At 36.5% G+C, this 19315-nt stretch overlaps 3 protein-coding genes across 3 annotated transcripts in view; 2 read left to right on the top strand and 1 right to left on the bottom strand.

The window, feature by feature from the left end:
- The first annotated feature begins 2678 nt into the window (after positions 1 to 2678).
- LOC107667814 (ubiquinone biosynthesis protein COQ9, mitochondrial-like) lies at positions 2679 to 7754 on the top strand. The gene is made up of 9 exons (XM_016459527.1): positions 2679 to 2796; positions 3810 to 4011; positions 4781 to 4916; positions 5002 to 5144; positions 6173 to 6257; positions 6376 to 6480; positions 6567 to 6722; positions 6850 to 6903; positions 7319 to 7754. Exons 1-9 carry the CDS (start codon positions 2697 to 2699, stop codon positions 7352 to 7354), a joined length of 1017 nt encoding a protein of 338 aa, XP_016315013.1. The 5' UTR covers positions 2679 to 2696; the 3' UTR covers positions 7355 to 7754.
- Positions 7755 to 8011: 257 nt separating this feature from the next.
- Positions 8012 to 14015, top strand: LOC107667812 (DNA-directed RNA polymerase II subunit RPB3). The gene is made up of 9 exons (XM_016459526.1): positions 8012 to 8266; positions 11742 to 11791; positions 11932 to 12000; positions 12085 to 12137; positions 12248 to 12376; positions 12450 to 12501; positions 12579 to 12747; positions 13231 to 13305; positions 13736 to 14015. The coding sequence occupies exons 1-9, from the start codon at positions 8181 to 8183 to the stop codon at positions 13878 to 13880; spliced, it is 828 nt and encodes a 275-aa protein (XP_016315012.1). The 5' UTR covers positions 8012 to 8180; the 3' UTR covers positions 13881 to 14015.
- A 1325-nt stretch (positions 14016 to 15340) lies between these two features.
- LOC107667811 (SH3 and multiple ankyrin repeat domains protein 2-like) overlaps positions 15341 to 19315 on the bottom strand; it is a 44365-nt gene continuing 40390 nt past the window's right edge. Inside the window, exon 13 of the mRNA XM_016459525.1 lies at positions 15341 to 18036. Within this exon, the coding sequence (XP_016315011.1) occupies positions 17499 to 18036 (538 nt within the window). The 3' untranslated portion in view covers positions 15341 to 17498. The remainder of the gene's footprint in view (positions 18037 to 19315) is intronic.

The raw sequence follows: 19315 nt of genomic DNA on the forward strand, positions 1-19315 counted from the left end.
TGAATTGCATTGATATGCCCTTAACCTTTAAATTATACATCTTATGGAATATTTCATTAATTATGTCCATCCTAAAAGATGATCTGCCAGATCTTATGCTTTCCAGTGCGGAGTAACTATCAGATGCAATAACTGTGTTATTAATTTCCTTCTCCCCTATCCACTGCAGGGCCAATAATATCGCCAATAACTCTGTAGCGTAAACTGACAAATGATTAGTAACTCTTTTCTTAATATAATAATCATTCATTGGAATATATACAGCTGCACCTGCATATCCTGTATCCGGATCTTTCGATCCATCCGTAAATAAAAACACTGAACCTTGGAAATGCCTCTCAAAATAATTCTGCACTATATACCACACTGGAATTTGTTTAGATTTGTCATTTATTTCCCGCTGTATATTGAGGTCAACAGTTGGCAAGGGGAATAACCAGGGAGGAATGGAGGATATTGAGACTGTATTGCTGTACTGTAATTGACGTAAACCTATATTCCTAGCCTTTGCATCACCTATCCACCCAAAACTTATAAAGTTTGTCTCATTATGTTCTATGTTCCCAGTCAATACACTTTTGACAGGATGCGAAACACTTTGTCCCTGGATATTAACCCAATATGCCATATGCCAATTCCCAGTTTCTGGCACTGTTGAGTCTTTTTTTTATGTATTTATTGTTCTTTACTTAAGTGACAATGAGACGTGTAGGCCAAGTATAGTAACCCATACTCTCATACCCAATTTGTCCTCTGCATTTCACCCATCCAAATGCGTGCACACACACAGCAGTGAGTAGTGAACACACACCTGGAGCAGTGGGCAAACTTTTGCTGTGGTTCGGTGCCTTGCTCAAGGGCACCTCAGTTAGTAACGAGGGTGGAAGAGAGCGATGTTCATTCACCTACATTTCCTGACGGTACTGACTGAGAATCGAACTCGCGTCCTTTGGGTTACAAGTCGGACTCTCTAGCCATTACAATGATTTTTGCCAGTTTTTGGTGTGTTACTGTCAAAGAATGTAATAAGTCATATACTACTGACTGTATTGTAGATTTGGTAATGTTGCTAAAGCAGAATAATGCTAAAAGTTTTCTTAAAACTCAAATACTGCATTGCAAATGCTAAGCTGCATAATTGTATATACTTTTCATTTCTTGGGTGTGGTTGACCCGGTAAATATACAATTAAAAATATGAAATTTGTCCACTGCTATGATATGGCATGCATTAGATATATCTATATCTACATCTAATGCATGCCACATGGGGCATTTGGGCCAAAACATACTTCAAAACTCTTTTTTTTTTTTTATGCAGCCTAGTAACGTAATGGGTCTCCTTCAAACATAGCAAGAATCTTTTATAATCATTATTATTTTATGTATGTATTGATGATAGCTCTCGGGGACCGCAATTTTAAACCACAGATACCAAAAGTATGACTCTAAGTTAGCTTTTATGGTAAATAACCCACAACCCAGAAATTAACTATACATCTAAATAACAGTATCTCGTTTAAATTTATTTCCACAAATTATTAGACGGTTTCAATTACACAAAAATTGTGAGTCACTGCATCTATTTGTGCATATGTATTATTTGATAAACAGTATTATGTGTAGGAAGCTGCTGTTACTTACTTTAGGACATTGTTCAGATGGTAGTTTTTCGAGCAATTTTATCATCATGCTGTCAGTCGTCTTCTTCTTCTTCTTCTTTTGTGTTTAATGGCAGTTGGCAAACCAGCTTAAGGTGCATTTCCGCCACCTACTGGGATGGAATGTGAGGCCTCGATGAACGAACATATTATATACTACTAATATAATAAAAATAAATAAAATAAAAAAAACTAAATTCTTCTAATCAAATCTGTATCTCTCAGATATTTTAGAAGAAAACCATAAACCCTTAGATGTTTCTGTGCATTCTGAAATATATTCATAACTGAAATGTCATTGATTTCCATATCTCTTAGTTTTTCAACAAGTTGCTTTCTTTGTCTATTATATGCCTCACAATGTAAGAGCACATGTTCAACTGTTTCTGTTATTCCACAGTAACTGCAGCTATCTGACTCACTTTTTCCTATTATATGCAATGAATAATTAAGAGTTGTGATGTCGCAGGTTATTGTACGTAGGCGTCGCGCTGAAAAGATGACATTTGCTGTTTCTAGAATAAAAGCATAGAATGGCCATCAACATATTGCCGCAGAAGCTTTCCCTAATTGGTTAGTACAATAGACATTAAAAACCGGTGTTCATATTTAAACTCTTTCATGTCTATTATCAATTTAATAAAAAATACAATTTCGTAGTGTCATTATGCAGCTATCAATTGTTACTCAGACCGCCGTTGCTGCAGCACGTAAACGGCGTTGTCACGTGGTACTTTTCTCCGCGCTGTTACAATGGGCCAATCACCTCCGCTTGTGGTTACCTAACAAGGCGTTTTATGTAATACATTTATCAAAGACTGCTGAGGCGGATATAGATTTTATGTCAGATTCTAATGCATTTAAATAAATACATGTGAGTTATAGTGCTTTATATTATAGAAATGACGACAGCGCGAAATAAACGTAGTGAGATTTGAATGCAGCTCAACGGCGAATTCGGTTTATTGGGCCGCCGAGCGCCTCCTAGAGTAACACTGGTTTTTAGCAACAGTTATCAGCTGACAACTATGTTGCTATGTTGTGTATGTATCGCAACGCTAGCCCGCTGTGGTTGGATATGGCGGCGCTGATTAGAGGACTGAGAGCTGGAAGGGCCTTGCGGGGTCTCGGAGGCGGTAAGCGGGGAACGTGAAAGAGGCGTCTGGCGTTAGCATTTCAGTCCGCAGTCTTGGTTTTTAAAAAGTTGACAGTAGTCAAGCGTGACAGCTGCTGAGGGCTTTTGTGTACATAGTTCTGCCTGCTTCCAAGTATGGCCAATGTAAGTCAGCTGGGCGACTAGAGAAGGTTACCATGAAGGGCAGGATTGCGCTTGCAAACAAAGTGCATATGACAATCCATAACATTTGAAAACTGTGATTCAGCCTGATTGCGAATGCATATTGAAATAATGGTTAACTTGAAACGAGCTGGTTGAGTACGGTTGCTCTGCAGAAAGTTCAGTTTAGTGCTTAAAGCAGATTCTTTCCTTTGCCAAATAGGGAATATAAATACATGCTAAATTTCCTGTTAACTCGTTTGATTGTTTCACTTTCACTCCATTGAGTCTGACCCATTATATGTGACCCTGGATCACAAAACAAGTAATTATGGTCAATTTTTTGAAGATTTATACATTATACTGAATAAATAAGCTTTCCATTGATGTATGGTTTGTTAGGATAGGACGATATTTGGCTGAGATACAACTATTTGAAAATCTGGAATCTGAGGGTGCAAAAAAATCAAAATATTGAGAAAATCAATCACCTTTAAAGTTGTCCAAATGACGTTCTTAGCAATGGATATTACTAATCAAAAAACATGTTTTGATATATTTACGGTAGGAAATTTACAAAATATCTTCATGGAACATGATCTTTACTTAATATCCTAATGATTTTTGGCATAAAAGAAAAATCTATAATTTTGACCCATACAATGTATTGTTGGCTATTGCTACAAATATAGCTGTGCGACTTTAGACTGGTTTTGTGGTCCAGGGTCACATATGAGAAGTAAAAAACTGAAGGCTCATTGTGCAAACTTTTAATCGTTACATTGCAATGCTTTTATTAATATAGAACCTGCTTTATGATATAATTATAGAGCAATTTGTTGCATGGTAATTATGTTTAATGCACCTTTACAGTTGCAGTTCAAGGCACACTCAGTCCCCAGTGCAGCAATGTGAGACGTGGATTCCATCGTGCCGCCCTGTTACGACTGGCCAGTGACTCTAAAAGTGACACATCTGTGCCACCTCCATCCTACCGTGAGGTTCACACAGCCGGAGAAAGCTCATCCTCTTCAGCACAGGGAGAATCTTCAGAAGATGCCCAGCCAAACACCAGGTTCGAGCCCCAACTCTCCAGACCTGATGAAATACAAGAGTTAAAGGGATAGTTCACCCAAAAATGAAAATTACCCCATGATTTACTTACCCTCAAACTATCCTAAATGTATATGACTTTCTTCTTTCAGACGAATACAATCGTTATAATAAAAATATATATATAAATAAAAGCTCCGCCAGTGAGAATATGCTAGTCTTGCGAGAACCAAGTTTTGTTTACAGCAAAGGAAAACCAGTCTCCTCTTGGCTTATATCAAAATCTTCCGAAATTTTCTTTTACAAATCCTCGTTTTGTACTTCTGATTTGTGACCTTGTGTTTTGTTTTGCTCTCTCGTTTGTGCTTCCACATTCGTCAGTTCTCACTGGAGCTTATGTCCCTACGTCATCTGCTGGAACACCACTCTCTCGTGAACGCTCGTGCGACAGTTAGCGAAAGCTACATTTTAAATAAGGATATTTTTCTTAAACAAATAAACAATTTTATTAACCCCCGGGAGCCATGTGAAGTTCTTTTTATGATGCATAGATGCACTTTTTTGGGCTTCAAAATCTCAACAGCCATTGACTGCCATTATAAAGCATGGAAGAGCCGGGACATTTTTTAATATAACTCCCACTGTATTTGTATGAAAGAAGAAAATCATGTACTAGGATGGCTTGAGGGTGAGTAAATCATGGGGTAATTTTAATTTTTGGGTGAACAATCCCTTTAAATTCGTCAGCCTTGCAGTCATTTAATCTAACCTTGTCCATTTGGCATCTCAAGTTTTCAAGATCAGAGTGGTGAACACGGTGAAGACTATGAGACGGAAGAGCAGCTCCAAGCTCGCATCCTGACTGCGGCTCTAGAGTTCGTTTCACAGCACGGCTGGACTGTGGAGGCCATCGCAGCTGGAGCAGAGGTTTGTTTCTTAAAGCAGTTATGTAATATTAAATGTAAATATTGTATTAGACAATATAACTGTAATAATATGCTCTGTGATTCAGACTCTTGGCCTGTCATCAGCTTCCACTGGGATGTTCAACAATGGAGCCGGAGACTTGGTCCTGCATTTCGTTGCGCAGTGTAATGCTCAACTTGCTGAGACACTCGCAGAGCAAAATAACCAGGTCCAGCTTGGCCAGGCAGAGTGAGTTTAATATTATGAATTATTTAACATACTAATATACTTGAGAAACAAGTGCTAACTGTGGACCCTTTTTTAAAATTACATTTATATATATATATATATATATATATATATGGATGTGAGATTTCATTGTACAGCCGATACGACTCACCGATGACTCTAAAATTGAAACGCCTTGTGTTGAGGTTTTTATAGCCATATTCATGTAAAAATTTTATAATTGTGAATTTATCTGTTTTCATGTAAAATTGTCCCCCACACATAATATAATATATGGATTTATTTATGATTATTTTGGACAAATGCAATATCACGTGTTTAAAATCTAAGTTCACTGAAAGTAAACAATTTTTTTTAATGATGTTTATGTTTATTTTGAATAAATGACTATCACTGGTTTAAAAACTGAGTTCAGTTTTTTTTAATTATTAATTTATTATTTTTTTTCAGTTATTGTATTTTTTCTTGTGGATTATTTATGATTATTTTGAATAAATGATAATATCACTGGTTTAAGGGAAGTCGTGGCCTAATGGTTAGAGAGTTGGACTCGTAACCCAAAGGTTGTGGGTTCGAGTCTCGCACCGGCAGGGATTGTAGGTGGGGGGAGTGAATGTACAATGCTCTCTTCCACCTTCAATACCACGACTGAGGTGCCCTTGAGCAAGGCACCGATCCCCCAACTGCTCCCCGGGCGCCGCAGCAAAAATGGCTGCCCACTGCTCCGGGTGTGTGTTCACGGTGTGTGTGTGTTCACTGCTGTGTGTGTGCACTTTGGATGGGATAAATGCAGAGCACTAATTCCGAGTATGGGTCACCATACTTGGCCACATGTCACGTCACTTCGTCACTTAAAAACTTGTTCACTTGTTTTGTTGTTGTAATTAGCATTAAAGGGATTAATATTGCTTATTAATATTATATTATTGGGCAAATTACAATAATGCATTAATATCTTGTGTATAAATAATAATACTTTTTTTTTGTTGCTCTATTTAAAACCTACATTAATTTTTCTTATGCATTAGATCAAAGAAAACAGGCGAGTTTCTGAAAGATGCTGTGGAGACGAGACTGCGGATGTTGGTTCCTTATATTGACACATGGCCCCAGGTATCCTCTGCCTCATGCAAACTCCTCTCTCAAAACTTCAGATTTTTCATTTTTAAAAAGCACTAATTTATAAGAACTGATGGAAGCACTCAGTGTTGTGTCTCTTCTGGCTTTGCAGGCTATGAGCATCCTGCTACTGCCCCACAACATCCCCGACAGCCTGAAGCACCTGTCCACGATGGTGGATGACATCTGGTACTACGCAGGGGATCGCTCGACGGACGTGAGTGGCTTCTTTGATCCCACTCGCTACCTTCTTCCTTGCTTTGGTCTGCTCATCCACCGGTGTTTCTTCTGCGTTTCTCTTAGGTCAACTGGTACACACGGCGGGCGGCACTGACAGGGATCTATAACACCACAGAGCTGGTGATGGTGCAGGACTCCTCTCCTGACTTTGAAGAGACATGGGCCTTCCTCGACAATCGCATAAAGGACGTAGTTAACATGGCAAACACGGCTAAACAGGTTAATGCAGTCTTGCTTTCCATAGCTAATGAGGAGCAAACAAAAAATCTTTTTTGTGCATTTTTGCTCCTGGTATATATGCTCTTGTAATCATTATTACTAATATACTGGATAATGTTTGTTGTAGGTGCAAGCCACAGGAGAAGCCGTGGTTCAAGGACTTATGGGAGCCGCAATTACGGTAACCACACTAAAATGATCAAATTTCCAGAAAGAAATATATTAGCCCTAATATCAATTCAACTATTATGAGTGGTCTGTATTTCAGTGGTTATATGAAAGAGAAGTGTTTGCCATGTTTAAGTCTAGTAAATACTTAATTTGTATTTTTTATTAATTTATAAATATGAATAATTATAAATTGGCTATATAGTATAAAATATTAATGCAAGTTATTCATGATAAATATTTTTAATTATTACTTTTCTATTTTAATTATAATTTAGTAAATATGTATTACTTTAAATTTATTTTGATGTTCTTAATTGCTTAATGATTGAATATTACACAATCCCTAAAATTAAGGTTTTAAAGTGTTTAAACAATTATTTATTTCATTTGATTTAATTGTAATAGTAAGCTCTCTTCTCACTCAGCTGAAGAACCTAACAGGGATGAACCAGAGACGATGAGTTTCTTCTGATGCGCCTGCCTTCGTTTTGTCATGTTTTACTTATTGACTCCTCGGTTATGCAGCACAAATGTCTGATACTTCACTCACCCGCTCTAAACCAACTAAACAATTTGAAATTATTGCAATGAAAGTATTTGTGTTATGATTCAGGCTGGATTATCACACCCTTAGCACTTTGAAATGGGTCAGCTGTGCCATACTAATTCCTCTATCTGTATCTTAACCTGAGCACAATGAAGAGGCCATTTTCTTTTCTGTCATTTCTCTGTATTTATAAAAAGAAAAAAGGAAGAATATAAATGTAAATTGTATTTGAGAGTCCTATGTCCATACTGTTTGTGTCAAACTCATTGGCGAGTCCCTCATTAAAAGAAATAAAGGGTAACCTATTTACTGAACAGTGTCTTGGTCTGTTATTTTTGTTGTTGCAGATTTAACTTTCCCAAAATGTTAAAAATGATAAATTTCTCATATTAATAAATACTATGGTAACCGTAACTGTAGTGAAGATGATATTTTGAGATAATATCATAATGGCTTGGTTAGTGAGCGCTTTTAACAACGCAGTCCACAAAAAGACCGTTAATATAGGACTTCTATTCTAGGTTAACGCGTAAAGATTTCTGAGGACCTTTATTATGTTTAACCGGAAATAGTACTAAAGTGATCCGGATGCTAACGGAATGAGGGCAGCTAGTGACCAATGAGCTGCTGTCGTTTGTTATTGTGGTGAAGAGGCGCTCGGTGTTGGAGCGAATGAACAACGGGACCGCATATATAATTATTTTATTTATTAGCGTCTTAATCTTGAGCCTAATTTCGCTATGCCGTATGCCAACCAGCCCACAGTGAAAATCACAGAGCTGACGGACGAGAATGTGAAGTTTGTGATCGAGAACACGGATCTCGCGTGAGTGATGCGAATACTAGTCAAAACGATCATTTAGCGTTTAATTAAAGCAAGTGTGTTATATTAATAACATTGAAATGCATGTTTATTGAGTTATCACTATCAAAAAAGAATATGTTTAAAAAAAAATGTTTTTGAGTAACATGTAAATACTATGGTATGTGCGTCTGGTAAGAACCATGCTGCGTATGGTACCGTGGTATTATTATTATTATTACCATAATTTTACCATGGTATTGCCATAGTACTTATTTTTAAACTTTTTAAAAAAGAACAACATAGCATGTGTGTATATATTACACACATACACATGTATATGGGCCATTCTACAGAATTGGTGCAAACTGCTGTCCCACAACAACAACAAAAAACACATAAAAAAAAAAAAAAAAATGTAAGTATTCAAATCTTAGATGTTTACTAAGATCCTTCACAATAACATTTAAAATATTAGTAAGCTTAATATATATATATAAAATCATCATTTATTGGGTACTTTCGATTGGGAGGTGGCTGTCCCGAACCCTAACCCCTAAATTTCAACAAATTAAAATATTGAAACAATTTTTGTAATTTTTTCCATTGTTGTTTTTAAAAGTATCTTTTTAATTCTTTTTAAAAAGTGGAGTTCAAAAATGTTTATATTTTCTTTGTAAATTATGAAACTTTATGTAAAAAAACTGTGTCCCACATTTTTCATGTCACTACCGAAACAGTGTATGGTTTAGTCCAATGGCTGAGACTGATTTTAGCTACACCCCTAAATTTATGATCAGGAAATATTCCTGTGTCCCCCTGAGGTAGGTCTCATCATTTTGAGGTACATTTTTTTTTCCAAACGTCTGAAAATCTGTGTGTAACCTTTTTTTCTGCAATTAAGCATACTTTTTTTTGGAGTTATTGCATAACATTTAGTTTTTATATGTGTACCACTGTTCAGAACTGTGTTAGCTAATCATGTGCTGATTAATATGTTTGAGCTAGGTTCAAAAGTATCTAAAATTGTCACTACCAAAACATTTGGTGGAGTTTCAGTAGTGAGTGACATCCCATTAAATTGTCACTACTGTTATCCCATTAAATTGTCACTACTGAAACTGTCACGACCGAAACATGTCATCATTGGGGGAATATTTGATATTATATTTGGGGGAAATAAACAAAATTTTAATAAAGTTAAGCAATTTTTTTGTTTTAGTGTTCAAGTTAAAATTCTGTAATGTAATGTGGTTGTAACCAAAGCATTACTGTCATTACCGAAAATGTGCAGTCACTACCGAAACATGAGATGTTATGTCAAAAATAAAGTATACGGAATTATCAACTAGTGGTTCAACGGATCACAAATCTCACGGTTTGGATCACATTACGGTTTTTGACCTAGGATCGGATCATTTTTCAGATCAGCAAAAAAAATTTAACTTGCTTTCCATTTATTACTTAAAGCGAAGTACTTCTTTGATACCACAGCAAATACTACTAGATTAACTAAGAAAGTTTAAACATGATTAAAGAGACAAGAGAACAGCCAGTAAAAAAACAAATACACAAATTACAAGCATAGATAAATACAACAGAATATGTTACAAATAAAATAAGGTTGGTAGTATTCAAATACAGAAATGTAATAATTAGGGAAAATAACACTGCATAGTGTTCACTGTATAAATTAAATATAGATTTTTATCACAGCTGTTTTGTTGTTTGATGATCATTAATGACAGCAGCAGTATTTATAGGCCGCTGTTCCTTTAAGACCTGATGCACGGATCCGATATAATGATCAGTGTTGGGGGTAATGCATTACAAGTAACGCGAGTTACGTAATCAGATTACTTTTTTTCAAGTAACTAGTATTTCTCAGCTGTTTTCATTCACTTGAGATATAACTGACTGCGTTTACCTGAATGATCGTCGAGATGGGCATTTTGTCATAATTTTATTTGTATGTGTCTGTTCAGAGGATTCAGAAGAGGATTCAACTTGTTTGCGAGTAGGGCTGGGCAAAAAATAATCGATTTTCCGATTAATCGTTTTTTAAAATGACGTCGATTCGATATCGATTCTCAAAAGCCGCGAATCGATCTTTTCCAGTATTTATTTCAGAGCACATTTAAAACAAGATCTGATTAACGTGAGTCTTATCATTAGTCTTCTCCGCTAGATGTCACCCTTATTTACCTTGAGCGATGTTACAATAGAAAGTCTGTCATTCATTCAGCGCTTATGGCCATACGTGCAATTCGCAATGCTCAGGTGAAATGCTATAGTAATACTATAAATCTGCGGAAGCATCTGATATCACGCATAAGGCGCGGTAAACTGATGTTTACTGTTCATTTTTTAGAAATATCAATAGCAGTTGTATTAAAACTATATTCACTGAATGTAATCAAAAAAATCGAGAATCGAATCAAGAGCTTGCATATCGAAATCGAATCGAATCGGGACATCTGAATCGATACCCAGCCCTATTCGCGAGCCGTCTGAAACGCGTGTGCTTGTAGAGAACAGCGCGCGAGGGAGTTCCCTTTTGCCTTTTCTCTCTGGAATTGTTTAAAATTCGCTTGCTTGTGTAAATACGAACAAATGATAAACATACTCTATTATGGTTAAATTTTGCAATTAATCCGCGGGTCACATGCGTGCTGAACCGTGGGGCTTGGTCCGTACGGATCACTTATCAACTACGATCCGTTTAACCACTATTATCAACTAAGATGTTATGATTTTGGTTCAATGTGTATTCAGACTAATGAATCCTTAACTTCAGTATGATCAACCTTTTGCCTTTTACAAAGAAAAGTTGAATTCAAAATACAACAAATCTCATAAATTACACTTGAAATATTGTTAAAAAATGTAGGCCTAATTGTTATATTGATTTACCAAAAATATATAGATGTTGATGTGAGCAAAATGTTAATAGGTCAATATAACCCTTCTAATTAAATAATTATTACTGTGTTTCGGTAGTGACAAATTTGGGGAGAGGACCAATATTCAAAAATGTTCTGAAAATACAATATTATAATACAATTAACTGCACAATTACTAGAAATGTGTACCTTGGGATATTATACAATTTGCATACATCCAATTTTTTTTTTCAACTCTGACTTATACAGTGTATTCAGTATGTATATATATGTATAATTATATATATATATATACACATACATTATATATATATATATACACATACATTATATATATATATATACACATACATTATATATATATATATACACATACATTATATATATATATATACACATACATTATATATATATATATACACATACATTATATATATATATATACACATACATTATATATATATATATACACATACATTATATATATATATATACACATACATTATATATATATATATACACATACATTATATATATATATATATATATATATATATATTATTTCCAAATAAAAATTGCACTATTATTTGTTTCAGCGTGGCGAACTCAATTCGACGTGTATTCATGTCAGAAGTCCCAACCATTGGTAAGAATCAAACCATCTCTGTCTTCTGGCTGCTGAGTTTTTATACAAAAAGGGGTCGGTTTAATTTTGTGTTTACTTGATGTAATTATGCACTTTGTCTTTTAAATCGGATAATCTGATGTAATGTGCTTGTTTGCCAGCTATCGATTGGGTTCAGATTGATGCCAACTCCTCTGTGCTCCATGATGAGTTTATTGCACACAGAGTGGGTGTGTATGTGCAAAATCTTTTCAAATCTTTCATATCACTCTTCTTTTAGTGCTAAGTGCAGTTATCATGCTCCTCTTTCATAGGGCTTATTCCACTCACAAGTGATGACATTGTTGACAAGATGCAGTACTCACGAGTAAGTGTATTAAACACCCTGCCAGCATTTCTGTTTTTATGAATATGGCTCATCTCATTAAATGTAGAGAAGTAAAATCTAACATTTTGCTTTCTTTGGTTTCCTATTAGGACTGCACATGTGATGATTTCTGTCCGGAGTGTTCGGTTGAGCTCACGCTGGATGTGAGATGTACAGAAGACCAGACGCGACACGTGACCTCACGAGATCTCCTGTCCAATAACCCCCGAGTCATTCCTGTACGTGGATTCTCCTCACAAACTCACATATACACATTTTGCTTTTTCTTATGTGATGTATCTTGCTCTTCAGGTAACATCCAGAAGCCGAGACAACGATCCCAATGACTATGTGGAGCAGGATGGTGGGTCAGATTCCTTTCTAATTTTCTGTATAATCACTCAGATATATTAGTATTGATCATTTGGGGATTTCGTACAGACATCCTGTTGGTGAAGCTGCGGAAGGGTCAGGAGCTGCGTCTCAGAGCATACGCTAAAAAGGGTTTCGGCAAGGAGCACGCCAAATGGAATCCCACTGCAGGGGTGGCGTTTGAGTACGACCCAGACAATGCACTGAGACACACGGTGTACCCAATTCCACAGGAATGGTATGGTTCTTATGGCATGGTTTGATCACATTAAATTAGTATTATTTGTAATCAGGTACACAGAAGTATTGGTTTAGGATTTACTTTGAAACCAATTTCACTCAGAAATTCCTAGTAAATTTGACAAAGAAATGGCAAGTAACACCTAAAATTAAATGTGGAATTTTTAAGACTGAATTAGTATTGTCTTGTGAAACGTACTCCAATAATGGAGTGCAATTTTTTTACAGTGTACATAAATGAACACCCGGTTCTCATAAGATTGCAAAAAAAAAAATTATGTACACTGTAAAAAATCTACCATCCTTAAATATGACCCACCCCCCCGCCCCCCATTGTTTTATATTAATTATTCATCAATGTTTATGTATTGTTTTTTTTCTTTTATGTATTTAGATAATCTTCATATATTTCGTTTTGCTTTTTACTTGTCAAAAAATGTAGTGTATAATTATGTACCTTTGCTCACCTTTTGCTTGTCAGGCCTAAAAGTGAATATTCAGAAATTGAAGAGGATGGAGTTCAAGCTCCATATGATCCTAATGGCAAGCCAGAAAGGTAAGGAAGTTAAAAACCATACATACATGCATACATAAGGATATATGCTTGGGAATTATTGTTTTAATAAATAACCCTGTTTTGTTTATGTTGAAAGTGTTAAATCATTTAATAATGTATAATACAAATAACTAAAATTCTAAACTACAAATACTAAATAACTGTGATATTCTGTTATTGTATTATGAGAAATTATTTTGCTATATTATGAGAAACTTAATCACAACCACAATATTGCTTCTAGGCAACAATGCCATTTAAGCAATTTCTCATAATATACTAACAATTTATCTTTAAAATGACTGCTTTAAAATGCAGCTTATTTACTAAAATATATTTTTTTATGGATAAAAAAAACATTTCTGAAGGCATGCCTCAATAGAGGGTTAATACAAAAAAAAGAACATCTACATGATTTTTTTTCATCCAGGTTCTATTACAACGTGGAGTCCTGTGGTTCACTTCGGCCGGAGACCATCGTCATGTCGGCTTTCGCTGTACTTAAGAAGAAACTGAGTGATCTGCAGACACAGCTCAGCCATGAAATTCAAAGCGATGTGCTCACCATTAACTGATGTTAAAATACTGCTTATTTTGGATCACGCTTTTGGGAAAATATATTTTTTCAGCTGTTATGTTTCTTTGCATGAAACCATGTTATGTTGGAGAATTCTATGAATAATAAACACGTAAAAATATTGTTGTTTCATTACAGGAGTTGCACAATGTGGGGGGAAAACACTATGAACACCAGAGGGCAGGGTTTGTGTGAAAATATGAGGCCATTCTGTTGATTAATACGTGATTGAAACAAGAAGACAGCGTGTATGGTCATGACAGAGATATGACATGAGAACATTTTATTTAAAGCAAAACAAGCCCTGAAATGGATGTAACAAATTTACAGAAAACCGCCCCGAGACAAACTGTTAAACGGAACACATGGAAGGAACAAGAGCTACGTGAGTTCGACAACAGATTGTGCAATCATATTTATTTGTCCCGTAAATTTTGGTTGTTTCAAATACATTACACAATACACTAAGTATCGAGGGATCTGGAGGAAAGTGCAGTTACAAAAACTTCTCTCTTTGCTTTTAATCATGAATTCTAGTTTAGCACAAAATTACAGCAACATAGATCAAGTGAATGCATTCCTCACAAGAAATGTGCGAGAGACAACTTGTGAAGAAAAAAACAGAACTTCTGCATGTCTTCATATAAAATGCGTTGTAAAAATCGGAATCTGCGTAAACAACGATTCTGCGTACATTTGCCAGGAATATAAAGTGTCAGTTTGCAGAATGCAGATATCATATGGTGTAAAAGTGCGGTCACGTTAGCGAAATTTCGCGGGCAAACAAAAAAATCCATTGTCAATTATGTATAAAAGCGACTGCTCACATTCAAGTCAGTAAATGTTCAACTGCACAATACGGTTATCAGTACTGTTTTGTAGTAAATACGGTTGAGTTCACACACATTTTGGTAATTTCGTAAATTTTCAGGAATTTTCGGCGAAGCACTGTGCGAACGAAACCGTACGGGACAATTAGTTGTCTGTCACGTTTTACAGTTCGAGAGATCATGTTTTCATGTGTGGTGTCGGTAACTTACAGAGATGCAGATATGAGCAGTGTGTCCTCCATCATAGCAGCGCCTCCCGCCAGTTTTGTGGTCTGCGCGCTACTCAAGTCGGCCACTCTACTGAGGTAAACAAAAAACACCTGCCGTCGGTTAATTACCATTTTTACGGATAAAAACTGCTCATCTGACCTTTTGTCGTGTCAAATGTGATCAGACGTTGCCGGTTTGTACGTTGCCATCTTATATATTAACTTCACAAATATTGACTTCAGTTACACGTTCCTGCAGACAGTAGACTATCAGCGTCTCTTGCAAGCTGAAGTGTGAACAGAATATATTTCGAGACTGGCTGACAGATGTTGAAATGACTGCATTTCGCCCGTGAAATTTGCCGGAGCAAATGTGACCGCATCGCAAGTGGCCTAAAATATGTGCTCGTTTTGTTATTCGTCAAGTATACACACCACACAACTACATTTTAACTTCTTTCTTTAATTACATAGTCTAAAAGAAGCAGGTGACAGCCATTATCTCATTATTTTTCATATCTTCTAATTAATTGAGACCTATGTATATGTAAATTTCATTTCATATTATATACTGTACTGTGGAATACTGGCAAAGAAAGACCAAACAGTGTTCTTTAAATTGGTGTATTGCTTCTTAACTGATACCACATAGATTTTTGGCACACCACATATCAGAGTTAAATGTCATAAAAATTTCATAAATATTTCTATAAATCTTTAAAATACTGTGCTGTTTCCTAAAATAAGATATATAGAGATGATAACTCTAACTCCTCTATGGTCGAGAGATAAGCAAACATATATATAATTTATTTCTGAATCTCTTCACTGCATACTTTAAACGGTCATAACTTCATTCACAGCCATTCTCTATCTCATCTATCGCCGGCGTTACCCACAGTGCATTGAACTTAATACTGAATGTGAAATGTATAATGCTGGCTGGCACTTCGTGTCTCTGTGATGTTTTAATCACAAATATGAATATTATCTCTAGTCCGATGCCATACCTGTGGGATTTTATGGCATTTACAGTCTGATGAAATTGATAAATCTCTGAGAAACGAGTGTCTAACAATGAAAAGATCACAACTAAACTTCAAATGACCTAAAGATGGTGTGGTGTGTCAAATTGTAACACGGATAGGCACACATTGCAGTTACATGTTTAAATTAATAACGTAGTATAAGACAGCAAAATCATAACTTCTTCCAATTGTTGAGCAAAGCAAAAGGATTGCAGGACATAAAATTAAAGGACAAGTAAAAGCACTTTGCTTAAAAATGTGTTGTAGACAGTTGCAGGTTTAGTTGCAAAAAAATAAAAATAAAAATAAAAAAAATACTCAACAATTTACAGATATGAACTCCTGTATCAGTTACAATTGACGACATTGATATGTATAGATTAAGGAGGTTTCCTGTAGTTTTCTGGACGTTCCTTTTTACCACCCAACAATCAAATGATTTAGCGAATTATAATTACAAAAAATAAATACCGTACATAAAAATAAATTATTAAATGAAAAATTCATCACATTTTTAAAGCAAAAGACAGATACATATTGGCCCTTTCAGAGTGATTGTGTCAGCGTTCAACTCAAAGCTGTCAAATTTGACAAAGAGAGTTGTCAGTTTCTACTTCAATTCAATTATTTTCCATTCACCCATGAAACTAAACCTCAGTATTTCAGATCATATGTGTTCCTGTGAAGACCCATTATTCCAAATCAAATCCGCTGGAAATTAATACTGACTAGCAACGCTGAGCAACAATGCAAACTAGTATCGACTAAAGGTACAAATTAAAATGTTGGTGGGAATGCCGTAGACCTCCTTACCATATGGAAGACACCTAATAGTAAACCACAATTCAAAGACCCAAGAGAATTGTTGATAATTCAGACAAACATCCAATGTTAGCGTATTACAAGACTTGAAGATTTAAGATGGTGGAGAGACCTGTTGCTTGCTACGGTTACGTTTGTTCGCATATAGGGAGATTTGACCTCTGTGTTTTCAAGTGACCACGGCCCTTCTAGAACTGTCAGCGAATTAACTGAGGGACATCTAAATGCCCGCTGATCACATCTCCGAGATTCGTGTACCTCTTGGTCGAAGGTGTAGGAGGAAAAAAAAAGCAAGATATTTATTTCATAGGCAGCTGATACATAGACAAAGGTTCCCTTTTTTCCTGAAGAAATATTCTCTGTAGAATTGTCTTAGCAAAGATAGAAAATGGATCCCCAGCTCTGCTGGTTTCAGTGCATTCGAAGGAGGCCAAAGTCCTTAAAAGCCAAAGGATAGTCAGCTCATGTTTGTAGTTTCCATACAGTGTGTTGGCTTCAATGTCCTCTCTGGTGCTGGAGCTCTTGGAACAGAAACGCAGGGAACCGCTTGTGCTTACGCGGATATTTTGAACGCTTGAGTTTCTTCAGGATGTGAGAGTTCCTAAAATCCACCGAAAGCATGATAGGACAACAAACTGTTCAAATTAGTGAACCGAAATAAGGGAAGAGGGAAAAAGAAGCTTATGAACAAGATGCGCGGAGTCCTGGTAAGGACGTCTGCCCAGTCTCATCTGTCCAAGAGGACTTTCAGCGCCCGCTCGATGTTCATTCTGTGACCCACACGAGTCACGCCCAAGTCGATCAGATCCTCCTTTTGCAGGTTGGGCAAATGGCTGCCCTCGATATCATTGTCCATAAAGGCATCCCTGTGCTCGCCCAGGTTCAGGCTCTCGAGCCAGTCAGCCACGTCCTGCTTGCTCCATATGAGGACGGGTTTGGTGGCAAAGGGCTTGTTTGATGCAGCCTGGATAAGGGTGAGCGGGGAAGGGGAACGGCTACGTCCCGTGCCCAGGCTGAGGGGCGGTGTGGGCAGACCAAATACGTCCGTCATGGTGGGGGAAGTGGCCGAGGTCGGAAGGGAAGAGGCACAGCTGAGGCCAGAGTCCGGCGGGGACATGATAGGGCTCGGGGTGTGGTGGTGGGGAGGCAGGCTCTCGGCCTGTCGGCACGGTGACGGGGCAGGCACGTTGGGGCCAGGCTGGGCAGTGAAGGTAACGGTGTTGTTCTGCTGTGTACCTGAGATGAGGGATACACCATCCTGATTTCTGCAAAGACAGAAGGATAAAAGTAAGGAATATGTATTAATGAGACACAAGGGATAACGCAAAACTATATTCCTGCAAAAGATGCTAGGGTGTTATAAGAGGTTGCCAGAGCATTGCTATGTGGTTGCTAGGGAGTTCCGTGTGCTTACTCGTCCAAGTTAAAGTCTGTACGATATGGTTGCAGGTCCTTCATTCATGTTTTGTCTGTTTTATTGTCCACCAGGTAAAAGTCCAATGCTCTCCTCAACAAACTGCATTATATAACTAGAGTGATAATATGAGTGATACTTCTAAGTAATGATGCCTGAAAAAAAGCCTGCATAATTCATAATTACTGAACATAATTTTAGTCAGTCGTACCATTTTATTCTATAACCTTTAAAATATATGTTTTTTACGTTTACACTTGCGTTGTCCTATTTTCCAAATTCTTATAGCTCAAGTGGGACTAAATCAATTCAATTCTTGAGCTCCTCTGGAAAGGTGCCTTTAAGGATGCGAGAGTTGAGACCAGATAATAAGAAAGAGATCCTAACAGAAGACATACCCACACAGCTCTTTATGGGTGAATCTCTCAACCCATGTCTCACCCATAATATAGTATCTGAACATTATGAAAGTGTTTGTTGTAATTCATCTTATTTATGCTGATTTTATTTCCCAGCAGCATGATTTTTATTACTGTATTACAGTAATGAGAAAACAGAATTAGAGTAAAATGCGTTTAATCATCATTGAAGTGAAGACCTGGAAGTCCTAAAAACAGCATGTTTTTAATGCAAATTATTATTATTACTATTTTAGGGTAAAATATGATTTGCATATTTCTTTGTGAGATTCACCCTCACGTGTCATGTACACGATTTCTATTTATGTAAAGATCAAAGAGCATTGAAAGTATGAGTGTACTGTAGGTGGTTTAGCTTTAAGGAGGCTGTGAATGTGAGGCTCTTTAGCAATGCAATGTCCTTGCCCCAGGTTTCTCTTTATACCCAAGGTGTATTGGCCTACATTTGTTCCAAGTAAACTTTTACATTTGCATCTGATGTAGTACATGTAAATAAAACATTGGTTTTAGACTCATGTAAACAGTACTCAAACTATTCTTCCAAAGAATATGTAATCCAAAAAAACAAACAAACATCAATAACAATATATAACACATAAGTTACACACCCAGCCATGGTCTTAAGATTAAAACTACCTCAGTTTAATGAGTCAATAAGAAACATGGTGACCTTCCACACTAAAAATCTATTTTTATTCATAGTGAAAAGAA

This window comes from Sinocyclocheilus anshuiensis, unplaced genomic scaffold (genome assembly GCF_001515605.1).
Source record: "Sinocyclocheilus anshuiensis isolate Anshui unplaced genomic scaffold, SAMN03320099.WGS_v1.1 scaffold2661, whole genome shotgun sequence".
NCBI classification, from domain to species: domain Eukaryota; kingdom Metazoa; phylum Chordata; class Actinopteri; order Cypriniformes; family Cyprinidae; genus Sinocyclocheilus; species Sinocyclocheilus anshuiensis.